Source organism: Vulpes lagopus, chromosome 5, assembly GCF_018345385.1.
Source record: "Vulpes lagopus strain Blue_001 chromosome 5, ASM1834538v1, whole genome shotgun sequence".
NCBI lineage: Eukaryota > Metazoa > Chordata > Mammalia > Carnivora > Canidae > Vulpes > Vulpes lagopus.
Window position 1 is genome coordinate 57,800,755 of NC_054828.1, and position 26,747 is coordinate 57,827,501.

A 26,747-nucleotide genomic window follows, 5' to 3' on the forward strand; every position below is an offset into this window, starting at 1 on the left:
AACTATAAAGCAAAAGATTGATAAATTTCACTTTCTACATTTTTTGAGAAGGAAAGAATTTTTGACATTTTATTTTCAAATAATTTCAAACGTAAAGAGAAGCTGCGGGAATTTAAAGGAACTCACTGGTGCCCTTCACTCATATTCACCAATTATTAACTTTGTGGGGTTTTATTCCCCCCAGGTACAATCTAAATGTACAGCACCTCAACTCTCCACCCCCACACCAATATCCCTCATGTAATCCAGCGCCTTGTTATTTTCCCAGGGGCAAGATACCTTCACATTCGGATCACAGCACGAATTACAGGAGGGCCATTTTATGATTAGCTTTTGGCTTGCTATCTCCCTCGTTAAAATAAAATTTTAAAAATCTTGAGCACTTCCCAAATGGGGAAAATTGATGGATGCCAGAGACAGATGGAAGAGAGGGAGGAAGAAAGAGAAGAGGAGGGAAAGAGCAAAGAGATCACCAACTCTTTTCAGAGACATAAGTTAAGAGGGAGATGGATGGAAGATATTCTTAAATGTTGTGATGGTCAGAAATGACCTCATGGCCAAGCTTAGAGTTGAGTGAGACTTTGATGAAAGGATAGAATGGAGATGAGCAGGATAAGACACATTCATTTTTTTTCACTGATTCAACCAATATTTATTAAGTACAAACCAAGCACATGCCAAGCATTGTACATTGTCCTGGGGACACAAAAGGGGGGGAAAAAGATAAATTCCCTCAGGGGCCTGAATGCTAGGGGAGGGAAAGGAGGCACCAGTGGGGGTCGGGGAGGGGCAGATGTGACACAGGAGAAACAGTAAACAAACAGGATTTTTTCACATAAAAATGAAACAGACTGGTATGCTAGGCTGCAGGGGGAAAGAACACCTTTTGGTTGGGGGGCTTTCTCAGAAAGAAGCCAGCCGTGCAAAGACAAAGGGCAGGGAACAGTAAGAGCAAGAGAACAGAGGCTGTTTGAGGAACAATGTCAGGGCAGCTAAAGCACAGGTGCATGAAGGAGGGGGTAGGGAGGGGCGGTCAGAGTGATGGGAAGCCTTGGGAAAGTGATGTGATACACTGCACATTTTTAAAAGTTTGGGGGGGACAGACACTGAGGAGGGCACCTGATGGGATGAGCACTGGGTGTTATACTATAGGTTGGCAAATTGAATTTAAATTAAAAAGTTGGGGACAACTCGGTGGCTGCCTTCAGCTCAGGGCATAATCCTGGGGTCCTGTGATCAAGTCCCACATTGGGCTCCCCGAAGGGAGCCTGCTTCTCCCTCTGCCTATGTCTCTGTCTCTCATGAATAAATAAATAAAATCTTTAAAAAATAAATAAATAAATAAATAAATAAGATAAATAAATCTTTAAAATGTAATAAAATAAAATAAAAGCTTTGCTCCACACAGACACTTTGACAAACAGGATAGAGGTTTCTCAAAAAGCTAAAAACAGAAATACCATAGGATCCAGCAAGCCCACTTCAGGTTATTTACTCAAGGAATATAAAAACATTAATTTAAAAAGATAGATGCATCCCTGTGTTTACTGTAGCGTTCTTTACAATATCTGAGATACGGGAGCAACCTATGTGTCCACCAGTAGATGAAGCAATAAAGAAGACTTGGCCTCTATCTACGGTGGAAGATTACACGGCCGTGAAAAGGATGCGACTGTGCCGTTGGTGACAACACGGATGGACCTAGAGGGTACCATGCTAAGTGAAAGAAGTCAGACAGAGAGACAAATATCATATGACTTCACCATGTGTGGAACCAAAAAAGAAGAAGAAAGAAGAAGAAAAAAAGAAAGAAAGAAAAAGAAAGAAAGAAAGAAAGAAAGAAAGAAAGAAAGAAAGAAAGAAAAAAGAAGAAAGAAAGAAAGAAAGAAGAAAAAGAAAGAAAGAAGAAAGGAAGAAAGAAAGAAAGAAAAAAGAAGAAAGAAAGAAAGAAAGAAGAAAAAGAAAGAAAGAAGAAAGAAAGAAAGAAAGAAAGAAAGAAAGAAAGAAAGAAGAAAGAAAGAACAATAAACAAACAAACAAAAAGAAAAAATGAAGTCTGTTCGGGTTGCTTGGTGGGAAAGGGCTATCAAGGGGTAAGGACAAAAGGAAAATGAATCCGGATGCTATCACGGTTGTCCAGGGAGCTGTCAGAGGCACTCCGGATCCTTCCACGGAGCCGAGCACAAGGAGAGGCCCTTACCCTGACTCCTCAATCCTCATGGCAGCCCGCGGCATAGACACTAAGATGTCCGGTTCACACAGAAGGCTAAGTGGTGACACAGGTTAACTAGGTGCCCGGGGTCTCACAGCTAGCAGGTGGGACGCAGGGACAGCAAGGGGGCCGCCTGACTGCTGGCCTTGCCCCTCTCCCCTTCCACGTCACCGCCCCTCTCAGGCTCAGCGCGGACGGGACTGGCTGGCCTCTCCCACTTCTCTGGCCTTGGTCACGCTCATCGCTAAGAGAGGCAGATGGAGGGATGGAGGGAAGGATCTAATTTCCCACTGGAAGCCCCTGCTGGCATCCCATCTGCTTGATGCAGCGTGTGCGTGAGCACGTGAGCCCGCCTGCACACACTGCCCGAGGCAAAACCTGGAGGTGGCCCACAGATGCTAAGACCTGACCCATGTATGACTCGCTTTGCATCACCCACGCCGCCCCCACCAGCAGCCCCAGGCGGAAACCGGGGACGGTCCCCAGCTCCTAGGCCCTCCCCATGTGGCATATCTCCAAACACCTTCATGAACAAGGAGAGACCATCTCTGCAGTCGCCGGCTTTTCTAGAACTCCAGACTCACACCTGGGCCTTCCAGACTCGAAGGACATTGCTCAACAAGATAAATCCACAGTGTCGGGTAAGATTGTATTCAGGAGGCTTTACACGCACAGGGAGACTCTTAAATGACTGTTAAAATAAATCCCATGCTTTGGAAGAATAATCGCTCTGCTATAAATGTCCTAAACATTTATTGATTACATCCAAATCTGCAGAGATGGCGTTGTTGAGCATCCCACCCCCTGACAGCAAGGCTGGGTTTCAAGCTTTGAATCCACCCTTTTCAACATTTGTCTTTTGTGGCTGCTCAGGACAGGAGAAGCATTCCCCCCTAGGAGGGCCAGGGAACGTCCCCTTTATCACTTTTGGAAAGAAAGCCCTTCTTCACCCCAGTTCTCTGCGCCGCCCCTTCTAGGCACGGCGACAGCTGCCACATGGTAACCAGTCCTGCTGCCCTTGGCCTTGGGCAGACAAGAAAAAAGCTCATAGTTAGAGGATCAACCCACCGGGGAGAACCACAGACAAGTCTAAGTTGAATCCACAGGACCTGCTGATAGACATCCACACACCTGTGGGCACACTGCTCCCCGACAACGCTCTGTGTATGAGCAGCGTACATACAACGGACCTTCCTGACATGACTCTTGCTTCTTCCACCCACCTGCCCAGCCACCACCTCCCAGTCCTGTCTTGTTACCATCTGATGGGCTTTGTTCCCATATCACTTCCCTCAACCCAAATGCCCCCTGTCCCCTGCTTTATCAGCTCCCACATTTGTCACACAGCATCCCTGCCCGGAGTATTCACACAACAGCCAAGATGACAAAATGTATCTGTTACAATAACTCTAGGTTTTTAAAAGATTCTAAAAAAACAACAGTGAGGATCCCCCAATGGTTGCCTTTTGGATTTAAACCTAAAGGTAGTTTCCCTCTGATACACCAGTGCTCATGAGATAATCTAGCAGGAATGTTTGTAAATGTTCCCAAGAAGGAGGAGGATGCGAAGAAGAAGGGGAGGGGAGGGGAAACCAAACACTCTCCTTCTCTTGTTTGCTAAGGATATTTTGTTGAAAATAAAGCTAGATTTCAAATCCGATATTGGTGTTTAGAGCCACAGCCAATTCAGAGTTAGATGAGTAAAGATGACATTTCCTTTTTTTTTTTTTTTTAAGATTTTATTTATTCACAAGAGACACAGAGAGAGGCAGAGACACAGGCAGAGGGAGAAGCAGACTCCGAGCAGGGAGCCTGATGCGGGACTGGATCCCAGGACCCCGGGATCACGCTCTGAGCCAAAAGCAGATGCTTAACCACTGAGCCCCCCAGGCGTCCCTAAGGATGACATTTCCAATCATTAATTCACTGTTTCATTCATTTATTCAACATTTACTTAGTATCCACTATGTGTTCAGGAATACAATCAGAGATGAGTTCACAAGCCAGTGAGAGGGACAAGAAGATCAGCTGGAACAGTACATGGTGTTAACCGTTAGGATGGTTGCAGGAATATACGGGACCTTTCAGTTAGGCTGGCCGGGCTGGGGTGGGCAGGGGCGGGTGGTGGCAGCAAGGACTTCTTGCAGATGACAGTTGAGAAGGAATATTCAAGGATAAGTAGATGGTTATTAGGAAAAAATTCTAAAAAGAGAAAAGAGCATGTGCAAATGAATTTTACAAGTCAGCAGCACGACTCCTGTGGAAACCGGCCAGTCGAGGGGCAAGAGCCAAATGAAGAACATGTCAGAGACTGAGAACGATGCCTGCTGTGCATCCCGGTAAAAGCTGGATGCACTTCTGTCCCAACCACTGTCGCAGTCATGTGACATGTGTCTGTCTCTCTCCACTGAACTCAAAACGTCTCTAGGGGAGAGAGCGTGTCTTTTCGTACACATCCTAGAACAAGGCCTGGCACCTTGTTGGGCCTAAATTATTCAATAAAGCTTGTGTCTATTGGATAAGTAGTAAAATTTGAATGAATAAGTGTGATTATGAATAGTGGAAGGTGTCTCTAGAGAAACAAGTAGACGCCAGATCATGAAGGTTTGTAGGTGTCAAGGTAAGGAATCCGTCTTGAAAGTCATGGAGACATTGAAGCATTATTATCGGGTGGATAACACGATCAGGGTTCTAGTCTTGAGAGGTCATACTGCTTACTCCTGGGAGAGCAGCCTGAAGCGGAGCAAGCCTAGAGCAAAGGAACTAGTCAAGGGTAAGGTCAGCCTCCCCTCACCACATTACTCAACGCCCCGGCTGCGCAGTCCAGGCCGAGGGCCAAGTGCTAGACACACAAAGATAAAGAAGCCTTAGTAGTTAAGGGTCTGAGTTCTCTAATCAGGTCTGGGATCAAATCTGGCTCTAGATGTGTGCAACCAGCTGTGCAACCTTGGGTGAATTATCTAGCCTCTCTGTGCCTCAATTTCCTTATCTGTAACATGAGCGTAATAAGAGCATCGACCTCAGAGAGTCATTGTGAAGATTAAATGAGATAATGCACTTAAAGATACGGAGCACAGTTCCCAGCTCAGTAACGACTACCCTTTGTCAGTGTTATCAGTTTCTGTGCTCGGGAAGTTCATAGACCAGTGAGAAAGACTGACATAAACACATACCATAGCAACGTGACATGGTGGCGGCGGAAAGAGATGCACATGGGGCATTAGGTACACATTATATATGCACCTGAGTGACCCAACAGGAGCAAAAGGGTGTCAGGAAAAGCTTCCAGGAACGGGGGGGTCCAGGAGGAAAGATCCTTGCAAGGGTCCTGAAGGCCATGAAACTCTGATCTGGTGCAGGGGAGGTGGGAGCGGGAAGGTGGGAGAAAGCACGGGGCAGTGGAGCCAGCCTGTGCCAGCTTGTGCGCATCTCCTCCCGACTCCACATTTAGTGTCTTCATGTTGGCAGCTTGAAACGGGCCACGGAGGGAGGATTTACAGCATGGAAACTGGCAAACACTCCAAATTAGGAATTTGTTTTTCCCCCAAAGAGCTGGTTGGTGAACATTCACCCAGCACCCCCGCTGGACGTGAGTGGTGTTTGAGAGGAGAGGCCTACTAGACTCTGTGGCTGATTAGAAGGAACGTAGACAACCCTCTAGTCCCTGTTTTGGTGTGGTGACTGGGTGGGAGGTAGTGCTGGCGCCTGGAGATAAGAAAAATGAGAGAGGCGGGTAAGAGCCAGAGAAGGAGCTTGGAGATTTCATCTGCTTGGGCAGGTCTCATGGCATCCTGTTTTTGCACTCAGAGAGCAAAGGGAGCAGCAGCCACTGCTCCTGAGAGAAAACCCCATCTAACGACTGGGAATTCTGGGAGTCTCCCCAGGTCTCCCTGTCCAGATAGTCCTACGCTGAAACACGAAGAATCTAATCAGTTCTTAAACCACAGTGAACATGACCCACTGTTGGAAAGATTGACCAAACTGAAAGACTGTTTCTGGACTTTAACATGATATGAATCACCTGAAATTTATGTGCTTGATAATCAAAAGATAAAATGAAAAATTAACCTTTATTCAACTTGAGTAAATAAATAGTCGGAGCACATTGTGTAACAGGCTGGCAACACCCACACAGGTTTTCCAGAACTGTCACAGATGCAAAATTCTAGAAAGGATCGCTAAGAACTTGGCGGCTGGGCTCCGAGGAACAGCAGAAGACATCCAGGAGCCTGCCTGTGCCCACTGAGAACTAGCCGTGTGGACGAGCTGCATTTCTTTGCCTGTTCTGCTTTCTGACCAGGAGAAGGGGAGACTCTCCGTGGAAAATATGGATTTTAACTTCAACTGGACACTTAATAGAATTGTTAATTACTTCATTCAACTTTTAACAAATATTTAACGAAGTGCATATGTGCTAGCCAGCGAGGCAAGAATAGTGAGCAACGCTCAATCTTACCCTCTAGGTAGTGGAGGGACACACAATAAAAACCAGGGAGCGCCAACATAGTGTGGTAAGTCAGGCCCAAGGAGATACCTGGGGGCAGGGGGCAGGGGGCTTGCATCTAATTGGAGGGAGGCATTCAAGGATGGCAGTTGTAGCTAAGATGGAGAAAGGGAGAGGAGAGATTACATTAGGGTTCAGAGAACTTATATCCAGGAGAACAACTATCCCCAAAAACGTTAACCCGGAGAAAATTCTAAAATTCAGTATAAAATGAGTCTGTTCCCATCCTTGTCAATAATCTTATGTATGGGGGATCCCTGGGTGGCTCAGCGGTTTCGCGCCTGCCTTTGGCCCAGGGCGTGATCCTGGAGTCCCGGGATCGAGTCCCACGTCAGGCTCCTTGCATGGAGCCTGCTTCTCCCTCTGCCTGTGTCTCTGCCTCTCTCTCTCTCTCTATCATAAATAAACAAAAATAAATCTTTAAAAAAAATAATCTTATGTATGATGTGTATAAGTATGAAGAAAGCAAGCCGGCCAAGTATGCAGACGGCCTGATGGAGGTAGGCAGGAAGCAATATGTTTTGGGTCAGGCCTAAATCAGGCTGACTGGGTTGACAGCTAACTCTGACAAGATGACATTTAGCAGGTTAAGCGTTCAGCTCTACGTGGACTTCTTAAATTACGAAACCTGGAGATGGGGAAACTTGGCTTAGGAGTGCCTAGGTGATGCAGACAAAGGTCTTTTAGTTAGGCCATCATGAGGAAGTATCGGGAAGACAAAGAAACTAATGTAGAATTATACTAATAACATCATTGAGTACAGAACTAGGATGGAGAGGTCCCTGTTCCTCTACACACAGATCGACCTGGTGACCACACCTTCAGAGGAATGTTGACAAATACGATGTCCACCGGGAGATCCAACAGAGTGGGAAGGAGTCACAAGTCAAGCCACATGAGAGATGGTCAAGGAGAATAATAATAATGATAATTAATAATGATAATTCTTGGGCAGCCCAGGTGGCTCAGCAGTTTAGTGCCACCTTCAGCCCAGGGCGTGATCCTGGAGTCCCAGAATCGAGTCCCGCGTTGGGCTCCCTGCATGGAGCCTGCTTCTCCCTCTGCTTGTGTCTCTGCCTCTCTCTCTCTCTCTCTCTCTCTGTGTGTGTGTCTCTCATGAATCAATAAATAAAATCTAAATAATAATAATAATAATTCTTGGTAAATTTGTTGAGCACTTTTTATGTACTGATACTATGCTAAAAATTTTACATTTCATTTTCTCTTGGTCTTCACAATAATTTTATCCTATCAGGGAGGTGCTATTATTATCCCCATTTTTCAGAAGAGCAAATGTTCTTAGCCAGCTTCGGTAACTTATTCAGGTTGTAATAACACAATTGTTCTTGCAGGGGCTCAGGTGTTTTCTACTATACCATAATGGATGTGTCCTTGAACAACCTTGCTTTCTGCAAAATCATGTGGAAGAATGAGGGCGAGCAGGGTTGGGGTAAGCCGCCCCAAAACTAATAAAAATAATAACATTCTTAATAAAAATGTAAAGGACATGTCAAGTTATTATTGATATTGTTAGATGCTTCAGCAAATAGAGGAATTTACCCTTTGTACAAAGGATGATGGAAGGGGTGGCAAAGAAAGAGTTACAGCTGCTGAATTACGACGACAAAGGGAGAGAGAGGAGGAACTTGATACTTGATGGTGATACCTGATTTAAGTCAATCACATTAGAGCCTACCCTTCCCGAGCTCAAGGACTCTCCTCCTCTCTCTGAACAGGTAAAGCTTCTGCCAGCAGAAAAGAAGGTGGCTGGACCCGTCCGGGCAGGCAGCTGATGGTGTCTGCCGTCTACAGCTTAAAAACGTAGTAGATCTAGGAGCTTTCCGCATTAATGTTATGACAATTCCAGACGAATATGTTCAATTTGCTCTTTCACAGACTCAGGAGCCACTCAGTGTAAATAATGGATGATTGCTGGTTGCCTCAATACCTTTGGAGAGCTGCCCTTGTGCCAATTTGCACAGCTTCTCGGTGAATGATCTAAAAGTTTGCATGAGGGATCCCTGGGTGGCGCTGCGGTTTGGCGCCTGCCTTTGGCCCAGGGCGCGATCCTGGAGACCCGGGATCGAATCCCACATTGGGCTCCCGGTGCATGGAGCCTGCTTCTCCCTCTGCCTGTGTCTCTGCCTCTCTCTCTCTCTCTGTGACTATCATAAATAAATAAAAATTTAAAAAATAAATAAATAAATAAATAAAAAATAAAATAAATAAAAGTTTGCATGAGATTTAAAGTAGGAGGGGAAGATGGTCAGTCTATTGCATCACGTAACCTCAATTTTCATTGAAGTATTTCAACATCTCATGAGTTGATTACCAAGTTCACAATTCTTTTCCTTTTTTTTTTTTTTAATTCTTTTCCTTTTAAGTTAATGATTTGAAATATGAATTAAACAACATCCTCGGGGCCCTGCTGGGAGTCTGGGAACCCAGTTTTCCAGGCATTTTAGAGCCTTACAGCTGAGCTTCCTCCCTTCAACACGAGGGTTAAATTTTTATGCTTTGTCCACTTTCTCTTCAATGACATATTAATGTCAATATATACAGGAATATATATATATATATATATATATATATATATACAGGAATGTGGGAATCCCTGGGTGGCTCAGTGGTTTAGCACCTGCCTTCAGCCCAGGGCATGATCCTGGAGACCTGGGATCGAGTCCCACGTCAGGCTCCCTGCAAGGAGCCTGCTTCTCCCTCTGCCTGTGTCTCTGCCTCTCTCTGTGTCTCTCTGTGTCTCTCATGAATAAATAAATAAAAATCTTTAATATATATATATATATATATATATACACACAGGAATGAATAAAACACAATCAACTGCACGTTAACCAATATTAATTTTTGACTGTGGGAGATAAATTCAAGAAACAGAAGCTGACAACCTTTCTTTTAGGGGGTATAGGAACACATCAAGGAATCTCGTTTATTATACATTCAAGATTTTGAAGAATTATTGTTCTGCTTTGGTCTATTAAAAGCTCTAGATTTGACAAGGGCCAAAAAAAGAGGAAGGGGATGGAGGAAGAAGGAAAAGGATGAGGAGGGAGACATCCAAAGGAAGGACAGCTAAAGGGATATCCACCCACAGGCTTTATAGGTGGTTTGGCTCCTCTGGAACCTAGAGGGTGAAATATTAAATCAATGCCCCCAGCGGGTGGACCCTGCGTGGCACACAATCAGGGAAATGCAACATGGAAGCTGCCCACCCTGTGGCTTTCAGGAGCGCCTGTCCTGCCTCAGCAATGCCTTCCTATCCTGCAAGCCAGGTGGATAGGCAGGGCACTGACTGAGGGCCGAGACAGCAGCCAAGGGTAGGACAAAGACTCATGTCCTCTTGGATGCGAGAAGTAAAGGAGGGAAATCCAGCAGACATGGAAGGAGACCAGGCTTAGGGTTTTTATTGATTGACTTGATAAATATGTTTGAGGGACCTCTCTGTGCCAGCCCCTAGTCCCCAGCTGCTGAGGCTCAAGGAATGAATGAGCCAGAGCTCCCTCCTTCCAGTTGTCCATAGGAGGCAGACACAGAAAAAGGCAATAACATGGTTTTCAAGGTGAAGCGCCAAGTACGTATGGAATACCCAGAGCTCCGAGGGAATGATGCCAAAGAGGAGACCTCAAGAGTGAGCCCCAATGAGCCAGGAGAACAGGGCAGAGAAGGGTGTTCCGGAAGGAGAGAGCCTCACGTAACGTGAAGACAAGGAAAAGCACATTAGGACTTGAGATAAATTCTAGTCGTACTGAACTTCTCTAGGCCCGATTCCTTACTGGGGGCGGGCGGGTGGGTTTTTATCACCTAGAGCATTGGTCACAGACTCAATGTGATGTATAATTCTGCTGCTGACAGATTCACTCCTAGACCAAACTACTCAGGCTCCTCTGAACTTTCTAGCAAGGCCTACTTGTATGCTTCTGTCCGCATTGTCCAGTTTTAGCTAGAATCCTGACAAATCAGTTTAACTGGAGTCCCCCATCCTCCCTATCTGATCACCCTTGATATCTAGTCAGGTTCCTCATCCCCCCACCTAGCCCCAGGGGATGTCTGCTTTCAGCAAGAATCCTGTTAGGCCAGTCTAGCCTCACCCTGCTCTGGGCTAAACATTCCTACCTGCCCATGCATATTCCAGAGTTGAGCCCGGTCCTCCTGCCCCTACTGCAAAATTCCATCACAGGGCTCATTATACCTGTTTGGACGGTCCCTCCCTTGAATAAAGTCATCCTTACCAGGCTGTAACAAGCATCACTGAATTCTTTTCTTCTTTAACACTATTAGTGCTCAGCACATAATAAATGTTCATTCCCTTCTTATTCTTTCCTTGCTCCTTGTCCCCACCCTCCCAACACAGGATGCAGAACAATAAGCCAACGGCTGAAGTCAGACAGATCAGTTTCATCAAAGCAGGGAGTTGAGTGAAGGCCCGAATGATAGGAACTTGCCAGCATGTTCTGGAAAGTGGGTGCAGTGAGGCAGCCAGTGGCCGGTGGGCAAGAGATTAACATGGTGACTGAGGACAGGTAAGAAAGAGGAGGATAAAAGGGAGCAGATTTTTCCAAAGACTGGCTATGTTTACTGAAGTATTAGTCTGACATCTACCCTAGAATATGGAAGCCAATGAGCCAAGGCAAGTGTTACCTCTTTTTCCTTTGGGAAAGCAAAGCAGTATGCAGATGGGAAGAGCATTGGTCTTGGAACGAGAAGACAAAGGTTTTGCCATCACCACTGGCATTTACCAGGGTGAGACACATCTTTCAACTTCTTTTAGGTTCCATTTCTCTCATCTGCAAAAGCCTTCCTCTCAGTACTGAAAGAGGGACCAATGAGTGACATTAGTGCAAGAATTTACAAAACGTCAAACTCCATCGACAAGCATAATACAACTGGAAGAGAGAGAAGAAAACTTTGAAGAAGGGTGAGGAATCGAACTGGCAAAATAGGAAAATGTAAAAATTAGTGGCTGAGTATGGATTTTGATTTTTTCCAACATTTCCATAAACAGCCAGCAAAAGCAGGACCAAGTCTTGAGCGTGGTTTCCAGCCCTGACGACCACGAAAGGTCGATTCAGATTTTCACACAGGAGCCTGCTTCTCCCAGGAACAGACTGTGGTCTTTATCCGCATGCAGACAAAAAGAAGAAACGAACGTTCTCCAAATACTTCTTCTTTTTTTTTTTTCTCCAAATACTTCTTAAGGCACAATACCTCTTGAGATGCAGGGATAATAAATTTTAAGGCGCCCTTCTACTGATTGATTGGAATTAGCCTAGTCACGCTAGATCTTACTCTTTTATATTCACGCACACAAATCATCCCAAAATACATTTACTCTTAGCAGAAGAGTCTTGACTAGCTCCTACCTTGTGAAATTCAATAACAAACGATTTGTAGATGTCCTTTCTGGCTCCTCCTGCATATAAAACATCTTGTGTGACTTAGCAGATTTGTTTCAAAGCAACGAGCTTGCCTCACCAACAAGGGAAGGAAGAAAAGAGGATCATTGCTTCCATTCTTTGCATCCACAGAATCCCACTGCATGTGTAGAACGCATATGGGACAAAGAGAGTAAAATTCCAGCTGAGACACTCTAACTTGTTTTTGTACTGTTTTAATATGCACCCATAGAGAAACAGCTATGGAAAATTTAAAAACTGTTTCTATAAGCTTTTGTGAGCTGTTAAAAAATATATAAGTTGTACTGGGGGACTTTATAGGATATTAAATAGTAATACCCTCTTTCAGTTTTTTGGGATTTCCAAGCTTTACTTACTGATTATCCACTGGCAAAAAATAATAATTATTATTATTAAATAAAAATAATTAAAGGTATTAATATCTTTCAGAGAAGAAGAGAATTTAGTTCAGTTACCTGCCTCAAAGTCAGCTTCCCCAAACCTTGTCAATGCCTGGTTGAATGATCTGCTTGAGGTCAGCAGTTATCAAGTTCAGCAGATAATATTTTTCATATGGATTTTATACCACTCTAGCCTTTCTGGAAAGACATTGGTAGATCAAAGAACTAGTTCTCCGACAGTGAGAGCGTCCTCAGAACGTAGATTATATGAAGCAAGTTCTCTCCTTAAACTAAATTTTCGGTCTCCCAACTTCGGACCTTCATACAGTTTTACCATAAAATTAGCACAAAATGCTTTAGACTATTCAAGAACAAGACAATAATAACAATATATTCCTTTCAGCCTGAGTCTATCCCCAAACAAGGAATGCTCATGAAATGTTAGAAATACAGTACTTTCATGCTTCTATCTTTTCTGAAAAATGGTGATTTCAAGACTAATATGGAAAAGCTGAACCTTTTGCAATAAAAGGAAATACTCAGTACTTTGTCCTATGTTGCTTGGCAACAAAGGGCTATAAATGGATTTTATGATTATAAAGGCTGTGGAATTAATGTGAACATGTAAAAGTTGTAATAATAACTCCCTGGAGACAGGAGTGTTTCTTTGCAAAAGAAGTGTGTGTGTGTGTGTGTGTGTGTGTGTGTGTGTGTGTGTGAAGCTTATTCTGACATTCTTCTTTTGATAGCAAGCAAGCAATTTGGATCCTTCACACTTGCCAATATTATAATAAAATCAATCACTATCATTTATATCATCATTAATTCCCATAACCCGAAGAAGGAGACATTATTTTCCCCATTTTACAGATGAAGAAAACTGAAATTTTAAAATGTTAATTGACGCAAGGTCACCCAACTAAGAAGCAAAGGAACCAGGATTCAAACCCAGGTCTGCCTTGGTTCACCAAGGCCTATGCTACCAACCACAGCCATAAATTCCTAGGAAGCATCTCTCTCAGCTCCTAATATTTGGGAACACTGATCACTCTCACCCTATGCGAGTGACACTATTTCCAGCTATCTGGTCATGTGAGTTAGAACACAGTACCTCATGTTGCTACACGTGACAATCGTTTCTTATGTTGCTAAGCCCAGGTTATCAAATATCAGAGTATCGTCTCACTGGATTTTTTTTGTTCTGACTCTGGTTACCAAAAAAGCCAAGTTGGAGAGTTGGCATTTTCTACTACACTTTTGAGCAACCCTGCCGCCTGATAGGTTTTTGGTTTGTACCGAGCAGTACCGTAGGCCAGTGTTGGTGTTCTCCTATCTTTGCATTCTTTTTTTTTTAACCTTTGCATTCTTATTGGTAGCCTTATTTTTTTAGTATCTGCAGCTGTCTGCTCTATGAACATAAACTCTTGCCTTTTTACCACTAACACCTCATCTGACGGCATTGGAGCTGGGCTTTGTAGGAAAAAAAAAAAAAGCCAGGTGGCACTAATGTATCAACGACTCACACTCCAAAATAATTTCATCTATGGAATTTAATGATATGCCAATTGGCAAATTGGCACACAGACCTGCACAACTAAGCTCTAAGCTCTCCTACGTAATAGCTGGCTTACTTTGGCCAAGATATAACAAACCTCTGAATCTCTTTTTCCTCATCTGTAAAAGGGCTGATGACATTATCTCCTTGTTCATTTTGTTGTGCAAATTAAGAATTAATACAGCTGAAGGTTTAGGTCAGTGTCTAACATAAAGTCAACTGTTCATTAGACGGCGGTGGTTTTCTTACGCATCACAAGCTGCTTCAGGCAGCTCCTTTAAGAGTAAACATTTCCTTAATTATAGATCACTGATAATACGACTTCACTGGGCAGTAAATACGGGTCAGGCACCACGCAAAGCACTTCACATATATCATCTTACTTCTCACTTCTCTCCTATGAAACAATATCTGCTTCACTTGCTAGATGAGCAAACAGCCTCAGAGAGGCCCAGTCATTTGCCAAGGCTGCGTCTAAGTCCATGAGAGATCACCCGGGGCAACCTGGATATAAAGCCTGTGCTCTAACCACTATGTCGCTTGTCGTCGTCACACACGCAGGCCGGAGTCGGGAGCTCAGGGTTAATGTGTGTGATTTGTGCTGGTATCTGATTTCCAGGGGTGATGTGGGTGGCCTATAAAATGTGGCAAAGACATGCAACGAGACAATCTCCAAGATCAAACCCCCTCAAGGCCGATACTTTGACTCCCTTTTTTTTAATTTTTAAATTTTTTAATTTTTTTGACTGTGTTTCCTGGTGCCTGGATCTTTTTTGTTTTGTTTTGTTTAAAGTAGGCTCCACACCAAGCACAGAGCCAGCTCAACATGGGGCTGGAACCCATGAGCTTGAGATCAAGACCTGAGCTGAGATCAAGAGTCAGATGCTTAACTTGACTGAACCATCCAGGCACCCCTCGACCTTTATTTTTGCTCAGGACTGCAGTGTCCACTCCTCTGTTAGGCTCTAAAAGTCTCTTAAGGACTTCTAAGTATTGATTCTGATTCACAACTCATGACCCAGTTAGAATTAAAGCCTGAACCTCTCATAAAGGGACTTGGGTTTTGAGTCTCTTCCTCCCAGTTAGCTTCTCTGCCATGTTTTCTACTGAGCAGCACCACCCCCATCTCCCCACCTTCATTGCCTTCCTGCTGATAGCTCCTGTTAAGGAAAACAGAGTTACCACCCTAGAGGAAGATTGCTACTCTAGATCACAGATCCAAAAGTAAGTTACACAACAAACATCGATGGGGAGCTGCTTTGGATATGAAAATATCCATGAGAAAATGAGCACAAACTGAACAACTATGTACAATGCAAAAAAAGGTCCCTGTTTCCCCACCAGAATTTCTGGTCAAGAATCTCACTCACTTAAAAAAAAAAAAAAAAAGAATCTCACTCACTTAAAACACATTCGACAAACACCTTCTAAGTAACTGAGACAGGCAGGAAGGACGGTGAGCCTGCAAAGATGAACAAGACAAAGGCAAATCCTCACACAGAGATGCTTACACCATCTTCTGTGGGGAGACAGACATGGACACACAGAAACAGAACTTGAGTGTTGAAGCATGCACATCCAAAGGGGTGGACAAAGTGCTGGAGACGCATGCAGAATTTTGCTGCTAGCTTAGCCCAGGGAAGTCTGCTGGATAAAGACGTAGGAAAGTGCATTCTGGGCAGAAGGCACAGTCAAAGATCCAGTGAGATGAAAGGGCAGGAGGCTTTCAAGAAACCATGAAAATCTTTGAAGCTGGGGTATAGATAATAGTGGGAACAATACTGAAGACAATAATAGTAAGAACACATAGTGATCCAGGGGCTGATCTGAGCCTCACATACACTGAATCACGTAACCTTCCTAAACCCTATTAGGCACTTTAGCTAGTAGTATCCCGGTTTTATTGCTATATCCTTGAGACAGTGAGAGAAGAAGTGACCTGATGAAGATCACACAGCCAGCAAGGGGCAGAGTCAAGGTTAGAACTCTGGCCCTGGAGCATGCCCTTGACCTCTTATATCAAACCACCTGTAATAGATAGAGTACGCAGGAGTCTCCTGTGATAAGGACACCTGGAATGTTATCTTGAGACAATTATGCTAAGTGCAGGCAAAACCAAGATGTGTAAGCAATGGCCTCCAGAGGCCAAGAGCAGAGGGATGGTGGTCAGCGGGACGGAAGCTGGGGGGCTCCCACAAGAGGTGAATGTATGAACGAAGGGGAGGTCGCCATCCACTCAAGGACTTTCTGAGGTAGAAGCAAGAACCTGATAAACGACTAGCTGTAGAGTCTAGGAGGGGTCATCAGGAGTGACACCCCGGTTTCTAGTCTGGGAGGTTTGCTGGACAGCAAAGGGAACATGGGGTCGGGGAAGACGCAGTCAGCGGAGAAGGGTAGGAGCACCACGTGGCACCTGTGGACTTGGGGAAACGGAGGGACACCCAGGCACATACCTACGCCCTTTAAACAGCTTTAAATATAGATCTGGAACCTGGCACCTGAGTTTGGGATGTGCTGACCCACGGGAAGGCCCACGCGGGGTAAGCTTTGGGGTTCAAATAAGAGTTTCCAAAACAGGACTCGTGGGAGGAGGTGAAGCACTGAAATCCCTGGAAGGAAAGGGGCTGGAGGAAAGCCTGGAGAGGAGGTGCCACGGACCCCAACAGGAGAGAGCAGTGGGCGATGGGGACAAATCCCAGAGACACGGGGCAGATGAGGGCTGGAGGTTTTGTAGTGCCATCTAGCAATTGGGGCGACCTCAGAGGAGCGAGGCAGAGCCGAAGCAGATTAAACGGGGTCGAAAAGCAAATAGGGTGTGAAGAATACAGGGAGTCCTTCTCAGAGTCTGGTGACGAAAGAGAAGTGAATGTCTGGAAAGAGGGATGGTGTTGAGAGAAGAGGTTCAAACCTCCCCACTGATCCTCTGATACCTGAATTTTGCTTTTATACCCCCCACCCCCGACCAAGGATGTTTTATTACCCTCTCCATTCCCTTGTATTGACTTTATGACATCAGTGTTTAAGGTATCCTGTAACGTAAATATTCCCAGGAGGTTTCTAGAAGCAGCCTAGGCACAAATCGTCAACAACTGTTGATCCACTGCCAAGAGCTTCCTCCTAGCAGACTGAGCCTCTAGAAGCTTCTCCACGGGCTTCGGGCTTTGGGCACAGCCCCTGGGGCCAGAAGGAAGCCCAGTGCAAAGGACGTAATGACCTTTTTCTGATGATTTTTCTATACCCACCAGGAAAATCGAGAGCAGACTTCGAAGAATTCACTCCCTTTTTTGGTTACTGTATCACTTTGGTGTGTTTTCTGATATGTTTGCAATTCAGAATATAGAGAGGAAACCCTTATTTTTTTCAACACTGCTTTTAGTCATGTCCTCATGTCTCCCTTTCCCACCTTTCAACAACATTTTAAGCAGAATCTGTAAGTTTCTAGACGTGGCTGAAACATGCCCCAGTCTATAGGATCTTCTCTACCTGGTTCCAGTGCCTCCTCTCCATCAAGAGTGGCTCCATGAGGAGGCTCCTTCAGGTGGGGGCAGGTGAGAGAAGCAGCCCACACCTGAGACCAGAGCAGGGTTTCCTCACCCCCTCTGAGTCCTCACTGGGCCTCACGGGGCATCTGATGAAACGTATGGAGACTCCCCCTAACGTATTAGTCTACACAAACCCCTATTTCCACTCAATGTCAGTGCCTTCGAGTCTCCCTGACTCTTATCCCAGGTTAAGAACTCTGGGCCTAGAGTATCTTTTTTAAGTCAAAAAATGAAAATTAATATCAGGCAAGCTGTGATAGTGACAGTCTACAGATTGATTTAAAAAAAAAAATTCCTAGCTGATAATTTGGCAATACTTACCAAAGAGCTCATTTCTAAAAAAAAAAAAAATTATATATGCCAGTAACTCTATGATTCTTTTATCTTTTTTTTTTTTTTTAAGATTTTATTTATTCATGAGAGACACAGAGAGAGAGGCAGAGGGAGAAGCAGGCTCCCGGCAGGGAACCCGATGTGGGACTCAATCCCAGGACCCCAGGGTCATGCCCTGGGTCTAAGGCAGACGCTCAACCACGGAGCCACCCAGGCATCCCTAAGGAGATTCTTACAAAGAAAATAACTAATGGTTTGGGGGGAAATTTTATCACAGTATATGTAGAACAGGTAAAAATCTAGAACAAACCCCAGTGTCCAGCAATAAGAACTGGTTAAATTACAGAACATCTCAAAGTTTCCTCCTCCCTTCTTCAGGTGAAGCATATGCCGAGTGACGAGGCCCCATCCTGGTAGTGCCATCTAGCAAGCTCTTGCTCACTACTCCCATCTCCTTGAACGTTCGGCGTGTGGGTCCCTCTCTTCCTCTCTCAACACCACCCTTGCCATCACTGCTGGTTGCTTCACCATCACACCCAACACTATCCCAGCCTCTCAGCTTCTCAAACTCCTCACCTCCTCCTACCTTCTCTCCACCTCGCCTCAGACACCGCCTGTCATGATGCTTTGCTGAACCCTGGCATCAAACCAGTAACTGCACCGTCCCCTGAAATCACGGTTCCAAGCATTGAATCCTCTGACTCGCTCATCCTTTCCACTCACGGACACTCGTGCCTCTACTCTAACCCTGTCACCCACTGGGATCCCCTATTCATGAACCTCATCCGAGAGGCAGCGAATGGCAGAGCCAGGATCCACATCGAAGATGACTGACTCCGAATCCTCATTCCTACTAAAACCCTACACCCAGCACATAGTAAATGCTCAACAAAAACCAGTCATTATTGCAGGATGTTGCTAGGACACAACAGACGGTCTAAAATTCCACCAAACCTTCGCTTACAGTCGGTAATCTTTTTTCTTTTTTTTTTTCCGACTCATTTGATCACAACATCTTTGGGTTCTGTGAAAGCGCATCGAGGGCGAGATGTATGATGGCAACAGGTCATGTGCTGTTTGACCTTCCGTGCAAGCTCAGGTCTTATCGGGACAGAAAGAAAAGGGCAGAGGGTGCCGGGAGGGGGAGAGAACGGTGATGCCAAAGTGAAAGAAAAATCGAAATGAGAGACTGGCCTGAGGCCAGAGAGACCCCTTACCCACAAGGCAGCCTTGCCTGGCACTGCCTCTGCTGCCTTCCGCCCTGCTTTTAGGGGTCAGAGCTTCTAATTCCTCTCACAGGAAGTCAGAGTCACCAACCAGTTAGAGTTGGTTTCACTTTCAGAGAAATAGGCAAGGACCACTTAATATATTTACCATTAATCCGAGGCTTGCCCCCAACGGGGAACACTGTTCCTGTTTATGCTATTCACTGAACCTTTCCACTTAACTGGGCAAGTTTCCCTTCTTCCTATATTTGAACTTGCTGGGTTCTCCGAACCTAGAGGTCAGTCACTCCGTTGACTCCTTTCTGCGCTGTTCTTTCATTTATCCTATTAATATTACTGAGTGTCTACTATGTGCATACAGGCACTTTTCCAGGCACTTTACCTCTCTCTCCTCCTCAGCAATGCTGCTTACCTTCCCTGGAAGCTTTTCTGGATCCATCCCACGTGGGCTGGACACTTGAGTCACTGCTCCAGAGCCTCCAGCGTTTTCCCCATTTTCCTGAACACCTGGCCCCTCCCTGGTCTTCCTGCACAGCTCATGGGCAGCAGATGTTTTTACCTACCCTGCATCCCTACAACTCTAAGAACAGCCACCTGGAAATTTAAATCAAAGGCAAAGCAAGGGGGGCAGAAACTATTTGGAATTTGTTGACAGCTGCTTCCTGAATAGACTGCTCTTCCTCTTAGATCTTAGGAGCCCTCAGGTGGATCCTGTCTGTCCACAGCTTCTGGTTCTTAGAAGCTATCTGCTCCCCAAACCCCAATGAGTGTGCTGGAATTTCAGTGGACCAGTGTCTTTCTTGTGCTTCTCCTTGTTATCTGCTCTCTCTAGGTGGCTTTTCCCACTCCACCGAGGGCAGGAATCTCTTTTGCTTTCATGATTAGCCAACAAGTGTTGGAGAACCTGCCTCAGGACATGACCAAGAGGAAGAGTGAAATAGGTTCTCAATTCAGGAAACTTCCTCTTAAAGATTAAGTACAATGAACAATTAAATATTTTTCTCAAATCAGCTTTTTTTTTTTTTTTTAATTTTTATTTATTTATGATAGTCACAGAGAGAGAGAGAGGCAGAGACACAGGCAGAGGGAGAAGCAGGCTCCATGCACCGGGAGCCCGATGTGGGATTCGATCCCGGGTCTCCAGGATCGCGCCCTGGGCCAAAGGCAGGCGCCAAACCGCTGCGCCACCCAGGGATCCCTCAAATCAGCTTTTATAAAATGTTCTTAAAAGCCTGGGAATAAGATAACGATTTCTCCTGATACCAAGGTAGTCCCCCAAAATACCCATAAGGAAATAAATTAAGAGTGTGAAGTCTGAGCTTTTAAAAACAAATGAAGTGCTAAAGAATGAGATTTACTGCATTTCATTTTCTTATTCCTTTTCACCCAGACAGTTGTCGTAAGAATTAAATGAAATAATGAACCGTAAAGTGAATAGCACAGCGCTAGGCACATGGTAAATGTATCACGAATGTTGTTATTAATCTGGTTCAAACTTAAGGTGAAATTGATAAAGTGTCCAAGTTAACCAACTTAAAACTTTTCAAGTATTAAAGTATGTAATAGATATTAAAGGGTATCTATTTTTAAAGATAAAATCATGACTTTCATACAAACAGAAGATGAATGCACATCAAAGATTTCATTTAATACCTGTTTAAAGATTTATGTATTTGAGAGAAAAAGTACAAACTGGGAGTGAGACCGAGGGAAAGAAGGAGAAGGGAAAAGAAAGGAGAGAAGCAGACTCTCTGCTGAGCAGAGCCTGATATGGGGCTTGATTCCACAACCAGGAGATGGGGCTCCATCCCACAACCCCGAGATCATGACCTAAGCCAAAATCAAGAGCCCGACACTCAACTGTCTGAGCCACTCAGATGCTCCTCAACTACCTAATTAATGAAGGAAGTAGGAAGATGTTATAAGTGTCTATCTAGGTCAAGATCTGCACCACTTGTACCTATATATCAACACCACGGAACTAATTTACAAGTAAATGCAAACTGGCTTTTCCTGGATCTGTTGCTCCTCCTAAAACCAAATTCATCTGCATATCTATAGACAAAATTATTTGCATGGATATCAGTTATCTACAATGTATAGAGATTTAAAATAGCTTCTACGACAATGAAAGGTCTAAATCCCACAGAATCTGATAGCCCAGAAGGACGTGATCTAGGCTTGGTTCCCTAGGGAAAATGTCCACAATCTTTTTTTTTTTTTTTTAAGATTTATTTCTTTATTCATGAGAGACACGCAGAGAGGGAGGCAGAGACACAGGCAGAGGGAGAAGCAGGCTCCACGCAGGGAGCCCGACGCGGGACTTAATCCCAGGACTCCGGGATCACACCCTGGGTCAAAGGCAGGCGCTAAACTGCTAAGCCACCCAGCGATCCCCTGTCCAAAGTCTTTTTCATCTGTGTCAAAGACTTCTTGTCTTTATATGTAGATTTTATATGTGGATCTTAAACAGAAGAGTTTTGCCGAATTAAACTCATTCTCCTCTATTTAAGATAACCTGATTATAACATAATACGTTTTGATTACGAAGCACTTAGATAATAAAGTGTACAGAGGAAAATGAAAATCCCCATATTCTTATCACTAGGAGATAACAACTATTAATACTTGAAATGTATTCATCCTCTTGTTTCTATGTATGTGTGTGAGCGTGTAGGTATAGATAGATGTATATATATTAACTGGCTTTTTAGAAAAGATTTTATTTATTTATTCATGACAGACACAGAGAGAGAGAGAGAGAGAGAGAGAGAGGCAGAGACACAGGCAGAGGGAGAAGCAGGCTCCATGCAGGGAGCCCAATGTGGGACTTGGTCCCAGATCTTCAAGGTCACACCCTGGGCTGAAGGCAGTGCTCAACCCCTGAGCCACCCGGGCTGCCTTATTAACTGTTTTCAAATCAGTTTTAATAAACTGTTCTGGGAAGCTACATATACATATACCAATTTATATACCAATTTATAGCCCAATTGATTTTTTTTTTTTTAAGATTTTATTTGTTCATGATAGACAAAGAGAGAGAGAGAGGCAGAGACACAGGCAGAAAGAGAAGCAGGCTCCATGCCGGGAGCCCGACATGGGACTCGATCCCGGGACTCCAGGATCGGGCCTTGGGCCAAAGGCAGGTGCTAAACCGCTGCGCCACCCAGGGATCCCCTGATTTTTTTATATAAGATGTAATTTAATTAGAACTGATAGGGGTGCCTGCTGGCTGAGGCTGTTAAATGGCCAACTCTTGATTTCAGTTCAGGTCATGATCTCAGGGTTGTGAGATCAAGCCCTATGTCGGGCTCCATGCTCAGCATGGAGCTTGCTTAAGATTCTCTCTCTCCCTCTCCTTCAGCCCCTTCCCTCCCTCTCCCTCTGTAAAAGAAAAAAGAAAGAAAAGATAAAAGAACTGGCACATCAACAGCAGGATGCAACAATTGGCTCTCCTCATTAGAATATGATCTCTAGTTTTGCCATCCTCATCCTACGGAACATTTAAGAAAGGTATCACTAAGCTCTAAAGGAAAGACTTCAAAGCCCTACAAGCTACCATTTTAAAGGAGGTGGTTGTAGGACTGGGCTCATGGTGGGTGCTCAATATTTGCTGAATAGTGGGGGTAATAAGAAATGGACAACTAGCCGCGTGGTTTTCGGGGGAAGCGAATCACTTAAGCTAGTGCCTCTATTTTTTTATTTCTAAAAATGAGGAGAAATTACTCCTCTCTCATGAAAAGAAGGGCTTCAAATGGAGCAACAGAGTCTGGTTTAAGCTAAGAAAAACACTATTAAAATAATAATCAGATATGTTAGCAAGCTACAGAGAAGACTCGTGGAAACCATATCCCTAGAGACATCTGAAAATAAGACAAAGATAGGCTAGAAATCATAGAACTTCCAAAAAACAGAAGTTACCAGATTAGCTTTTTAGATCTTTCCTAGCCCTAGAAGGAAATCAAGTAGACTTTATGCGTTTATAAAATGAATTGGTGGTTCCCCTAAAAATAAAGCATGTGTAGCTGTAGCTTGGAGCTTGCTACCCATTACTGGAATACATGGATTATAAAATCAGACAGTAACGACTGAGCGACATCAGTGTGCCTACTACGTGCAAAGCCCCGGTCAACACGCGGATTTGGCCACTGTCAGAGACAGAACACCCACTGGGATGGATCACGATGGAGATAACGTGGTAATTCCCTTGGTCTTACACCACTTCTTCTTATCACTTCCCACAAAATCCAAGCCATAGAAACCACCAAACTGTATTGATTCCTTCTGATCTTGAGAATCTAGAATCTCACTACTTCCTTGGTATGATCACTCTTAGATTTGGTTTTATTTGGTGTTGGGTCCATTCCATGCAACCTTTTAACATCGAGAATTTGTCAGGCACTTTACTAATCATAAAAAATGCCAAGAGCACTTCTCAGGATGCTGCTAACTGCCCTCTGGATTCTGAGAATAAATAGGTCTGCCTTCAATTTCTTATTTCCTCCTGGGAAATATCTTTGAAATGTGTAAAAGCTATGGTCACAGTTCCCTTCAAGTGGAAGTGCTGAGCATGGCTAAAGAACCACAGCCGCCCTGGAGTCTCAGAAGGCGAGTCCTCGCTGACATTTCCAATAGACCCACAGTTAGAATATCAGCCCAACTAAATATGAAAAGCTTTACTACTCCTAACTCTGGGAAACGAACAAAGGGTGGTGGAAGGAGATGTGGGCGGGGAGCGGGGGTGACTGGGTGACAGGCACTGAGGGGGGCACTTGATGGGATGAGCACTGGGTGTTATGCTATATGTTGGCAAATTGAACTCCAGTAAAAAAAAAAATACATACAAAAAAAAAAAAAGAAAAAGAAAGGAAGGAAAGAAGAACAGAAGAGAGCAAGGAAGGGAAGGAAGGGAAAGGCTTTGCCTCTGTCCTGTACTGCCTCTCTAGCTACTATTTAATTGTTCTTCTCCTTTACAGGCAAATTTATCAAAATATAGTTTCTCTACTCTCTGTTGAAAAAAAAAAAGAAAGAAAGAAAGAAAGAAGAAGAAAGAAAGAAAGAAAGAAAGAAAGAAAGAAAGAAAGAAAGAAGAAAGAAAGAAAGAAAGAAAGAAAGAAAGAAAGAAGAAAGAAAGAAAGAAAGAAAGAAAGAAAGAAAGAAAGAAAGAAAGAAAGAAAGAAGAAAGAAATAGTTTTACTGCCAGACCGCCAGGTCAGAGTTTTAGGAGGAAGAAAATGTGCATGTCCTATTGTAGCCTCTCCCTTGGGGAAAAGGTACTTATTCCTGGTATGCCCGTCTCTGCAACCACAGATCATTCCTCAGTTGCACATTTTTAAAGTGTTGTAAAGGGCTCTTGGGTGGTTCAGTCAGTTAAGCATCTGCCTTCTGCTCAGGTCATGATCCCAGGGTCGTGGGATCGAGTGCCGACCCCTGCATCCCCAAGCCCCACATCGGGCTCCTTGCTCAGCCAGGAGTCTGCTTCTCCCTCTGCTCCCCCGTCATCATGCCACTTATGCTCACGCTCTCTCTCTCTCAAATGACTAAAGTCTTTAAAGAAAAAAAAATAATAAAGAACTGGGTGTTATACATACGCAACTGACAAATTATTGAACGCTCCAACTGAAGCTAAGTATGTACTATATGTTGGCTAACTAAACTTAAATTTTATTTATTTATTTATTTTTGAACTTAAATTTTAAAAGTCACGAGAGAAGATATTTAGTTGAAAAAAAAAGTGTTGTCAAACAACAAAAATGAGAAGAGAGAGGAGGTGTTCCTTTGCTGTTTTATATTTAATGCTCAGAGAAAAATTGTCTTAATAAACTCTTTCTTGTGCTATATTCAACAACTTTAGAGACAAGACAAATCTGCAATTTTTGAAACATAGGGGATTGGAAGAAACACAATCTAGCACAGGACAGACACAAATACTAGGAACATAGATATGCTGACCCCTGATTCTTTTAACAACCAAGCTAGAAGGTGGAAATCTCTTTTTCTTTAAAATCATTACCATTGATGTTCACTGCAAACACATCTCCACTTCCAATTTTAGGACACTTAGCATGATAGCATTCCTTCCAAGGCCAAATTTAAGTGAATTCCAGAAAAGTGAAACAGTGATCGTGAGCAGAGCATTTCTCAGAAGCAGGAAGTGCGTGTTGGAAACTGGCCCCTTGGGACCCCTGGGTGGCTCAGTGATTGAGCATCCACCTTCAGCCCAGGGTGTGATCCTGGAGACCCGGGATCGAGTCCTACATCAGGCTCCCTGCATGGAGTCTGCTTCTCCCTCTATGTCTTTGCCTCTCTCTCTGAATTTCATGATTAAATAAATAAAATCTTTAAAAAAAAAAGAAAGAGAAAAAAGAAAGAAAGAAAGAAAGAAAGAAAGAAAGAAAGAAAGAGAAGAAAGAGAAAGAAAGAAAGAAAGAAAGAAAGAAAGAAAGAAAGAAAGAAAGAAAGAAAGAAAAAGAAGAAAGAAGGAAAGAAAGAAAGAAGAAAGAGAAAGAAAGAAAGAAAGAAAGAAAGAAAAGAAAGAAAGAAAGAAGAAAGAAAAAGAAAGAAAGAAAGAAAGAAAGAAAGAAAGAAAGAAAGAAAGAAAGAAAGAAAGAAAGAAAGAAAGAAAAAGAAACTGGCCTCTTACCTTCGAAGAACTGCTGTAGAGCCTCATTTTCCCCTAACACATCCATGCTGCTGGGGTCCTAGGGTTACCTCCTCACAGAACAAGGCTTCTCTCGACTGGAAGTAAGTGCTGTCCTCTCAACTGGAAGCTTAAGAATGCTCTTGAAAAATCTTCATTTTCTTTTTATTGGAGCGAAGCATATCTTCTGCCAACAAACTGTATCCAGAAAGATCGTTAGGTTTTTGAAATGATCATAAAACCGGAATCGGTGACTATGCAGAAGAAAAATTCATGGAGAGGGAAGTGGTAACAGACCCATCTATCTTACTGTAGGGAACTGTTTCTACTCTGCCTTTTGTCTTTGTTTTAGGGACCTTTGTCCTTAGTGACAGATGTAATTACATAAATGGGCAATAAATACAGAGTCTTATCTCTTATGTGTCCTTTTACACCAGTATATGTGTATCTCCCTCTCTATCAGATGGATCAATTTAGCCATAACTGGGCAAATATACAGAGTTTGTGTGTGTTTCTTAGAGAATGGGGGCAAATCAATATAATTGCTTTTATAGGTAGCTTGAATAGCAGATCATTTAAACAGACTTGCGATAATAAAAAGTTAGGATTTGTTAAGTATTTTCAAATTTAATCATAGTGAAAACCTACATCCCTTTGATACACACTGAGTCTATCTCCAGATTTTATTTTCTTTGAAGAGTATAAACTATGCGAAGCCCCTCTAACGATCAGCAAAACTGCATTTGATTCAGTAATGCTTACAACGGAGTATATGGTTCGCTATTAGCTGGTTTCATTCCTAAATATCAGTTTTGCGTTTACTGCTCAACTACTAATTTACTTAATAATAGCCTAAGGATGCAATTAGGATGCTAAATCGGCTCTTTCAGTCCCTTCCTTTTCTTTTTTTTCCCCCAACTTTT

General features: G+C 43.7%; 1 protein-coding gene across 3 annotated transcripts in view; it reads right to left on the minus strand.

The window, feature by feature from the left end:
• Positions 1–26,204, minus strand: part of MYRFL (myelin regulatory factor like) — a 121,752-nt gene extending 95,548 nt beyond the window's left edge. For all 3 annotated transcript variants that reach the window (XM_041754293.1, XM_041754292.1, XM_041754291.1), the window contains exon 1: positions 25,828–26,204. In XM_041754293.1, coding sequence (XP_041610227.1) covers positions 25,828–25,873 — 46 coding nt within the window. In that variant the 5' untranslated portion in view covers positions 25,874–26,204. The remainder of the gene's footprint in view (positions 1–25,827) is intronic.
• Positions 26,205–26,747: the final 543 nt, after the last annotated feature.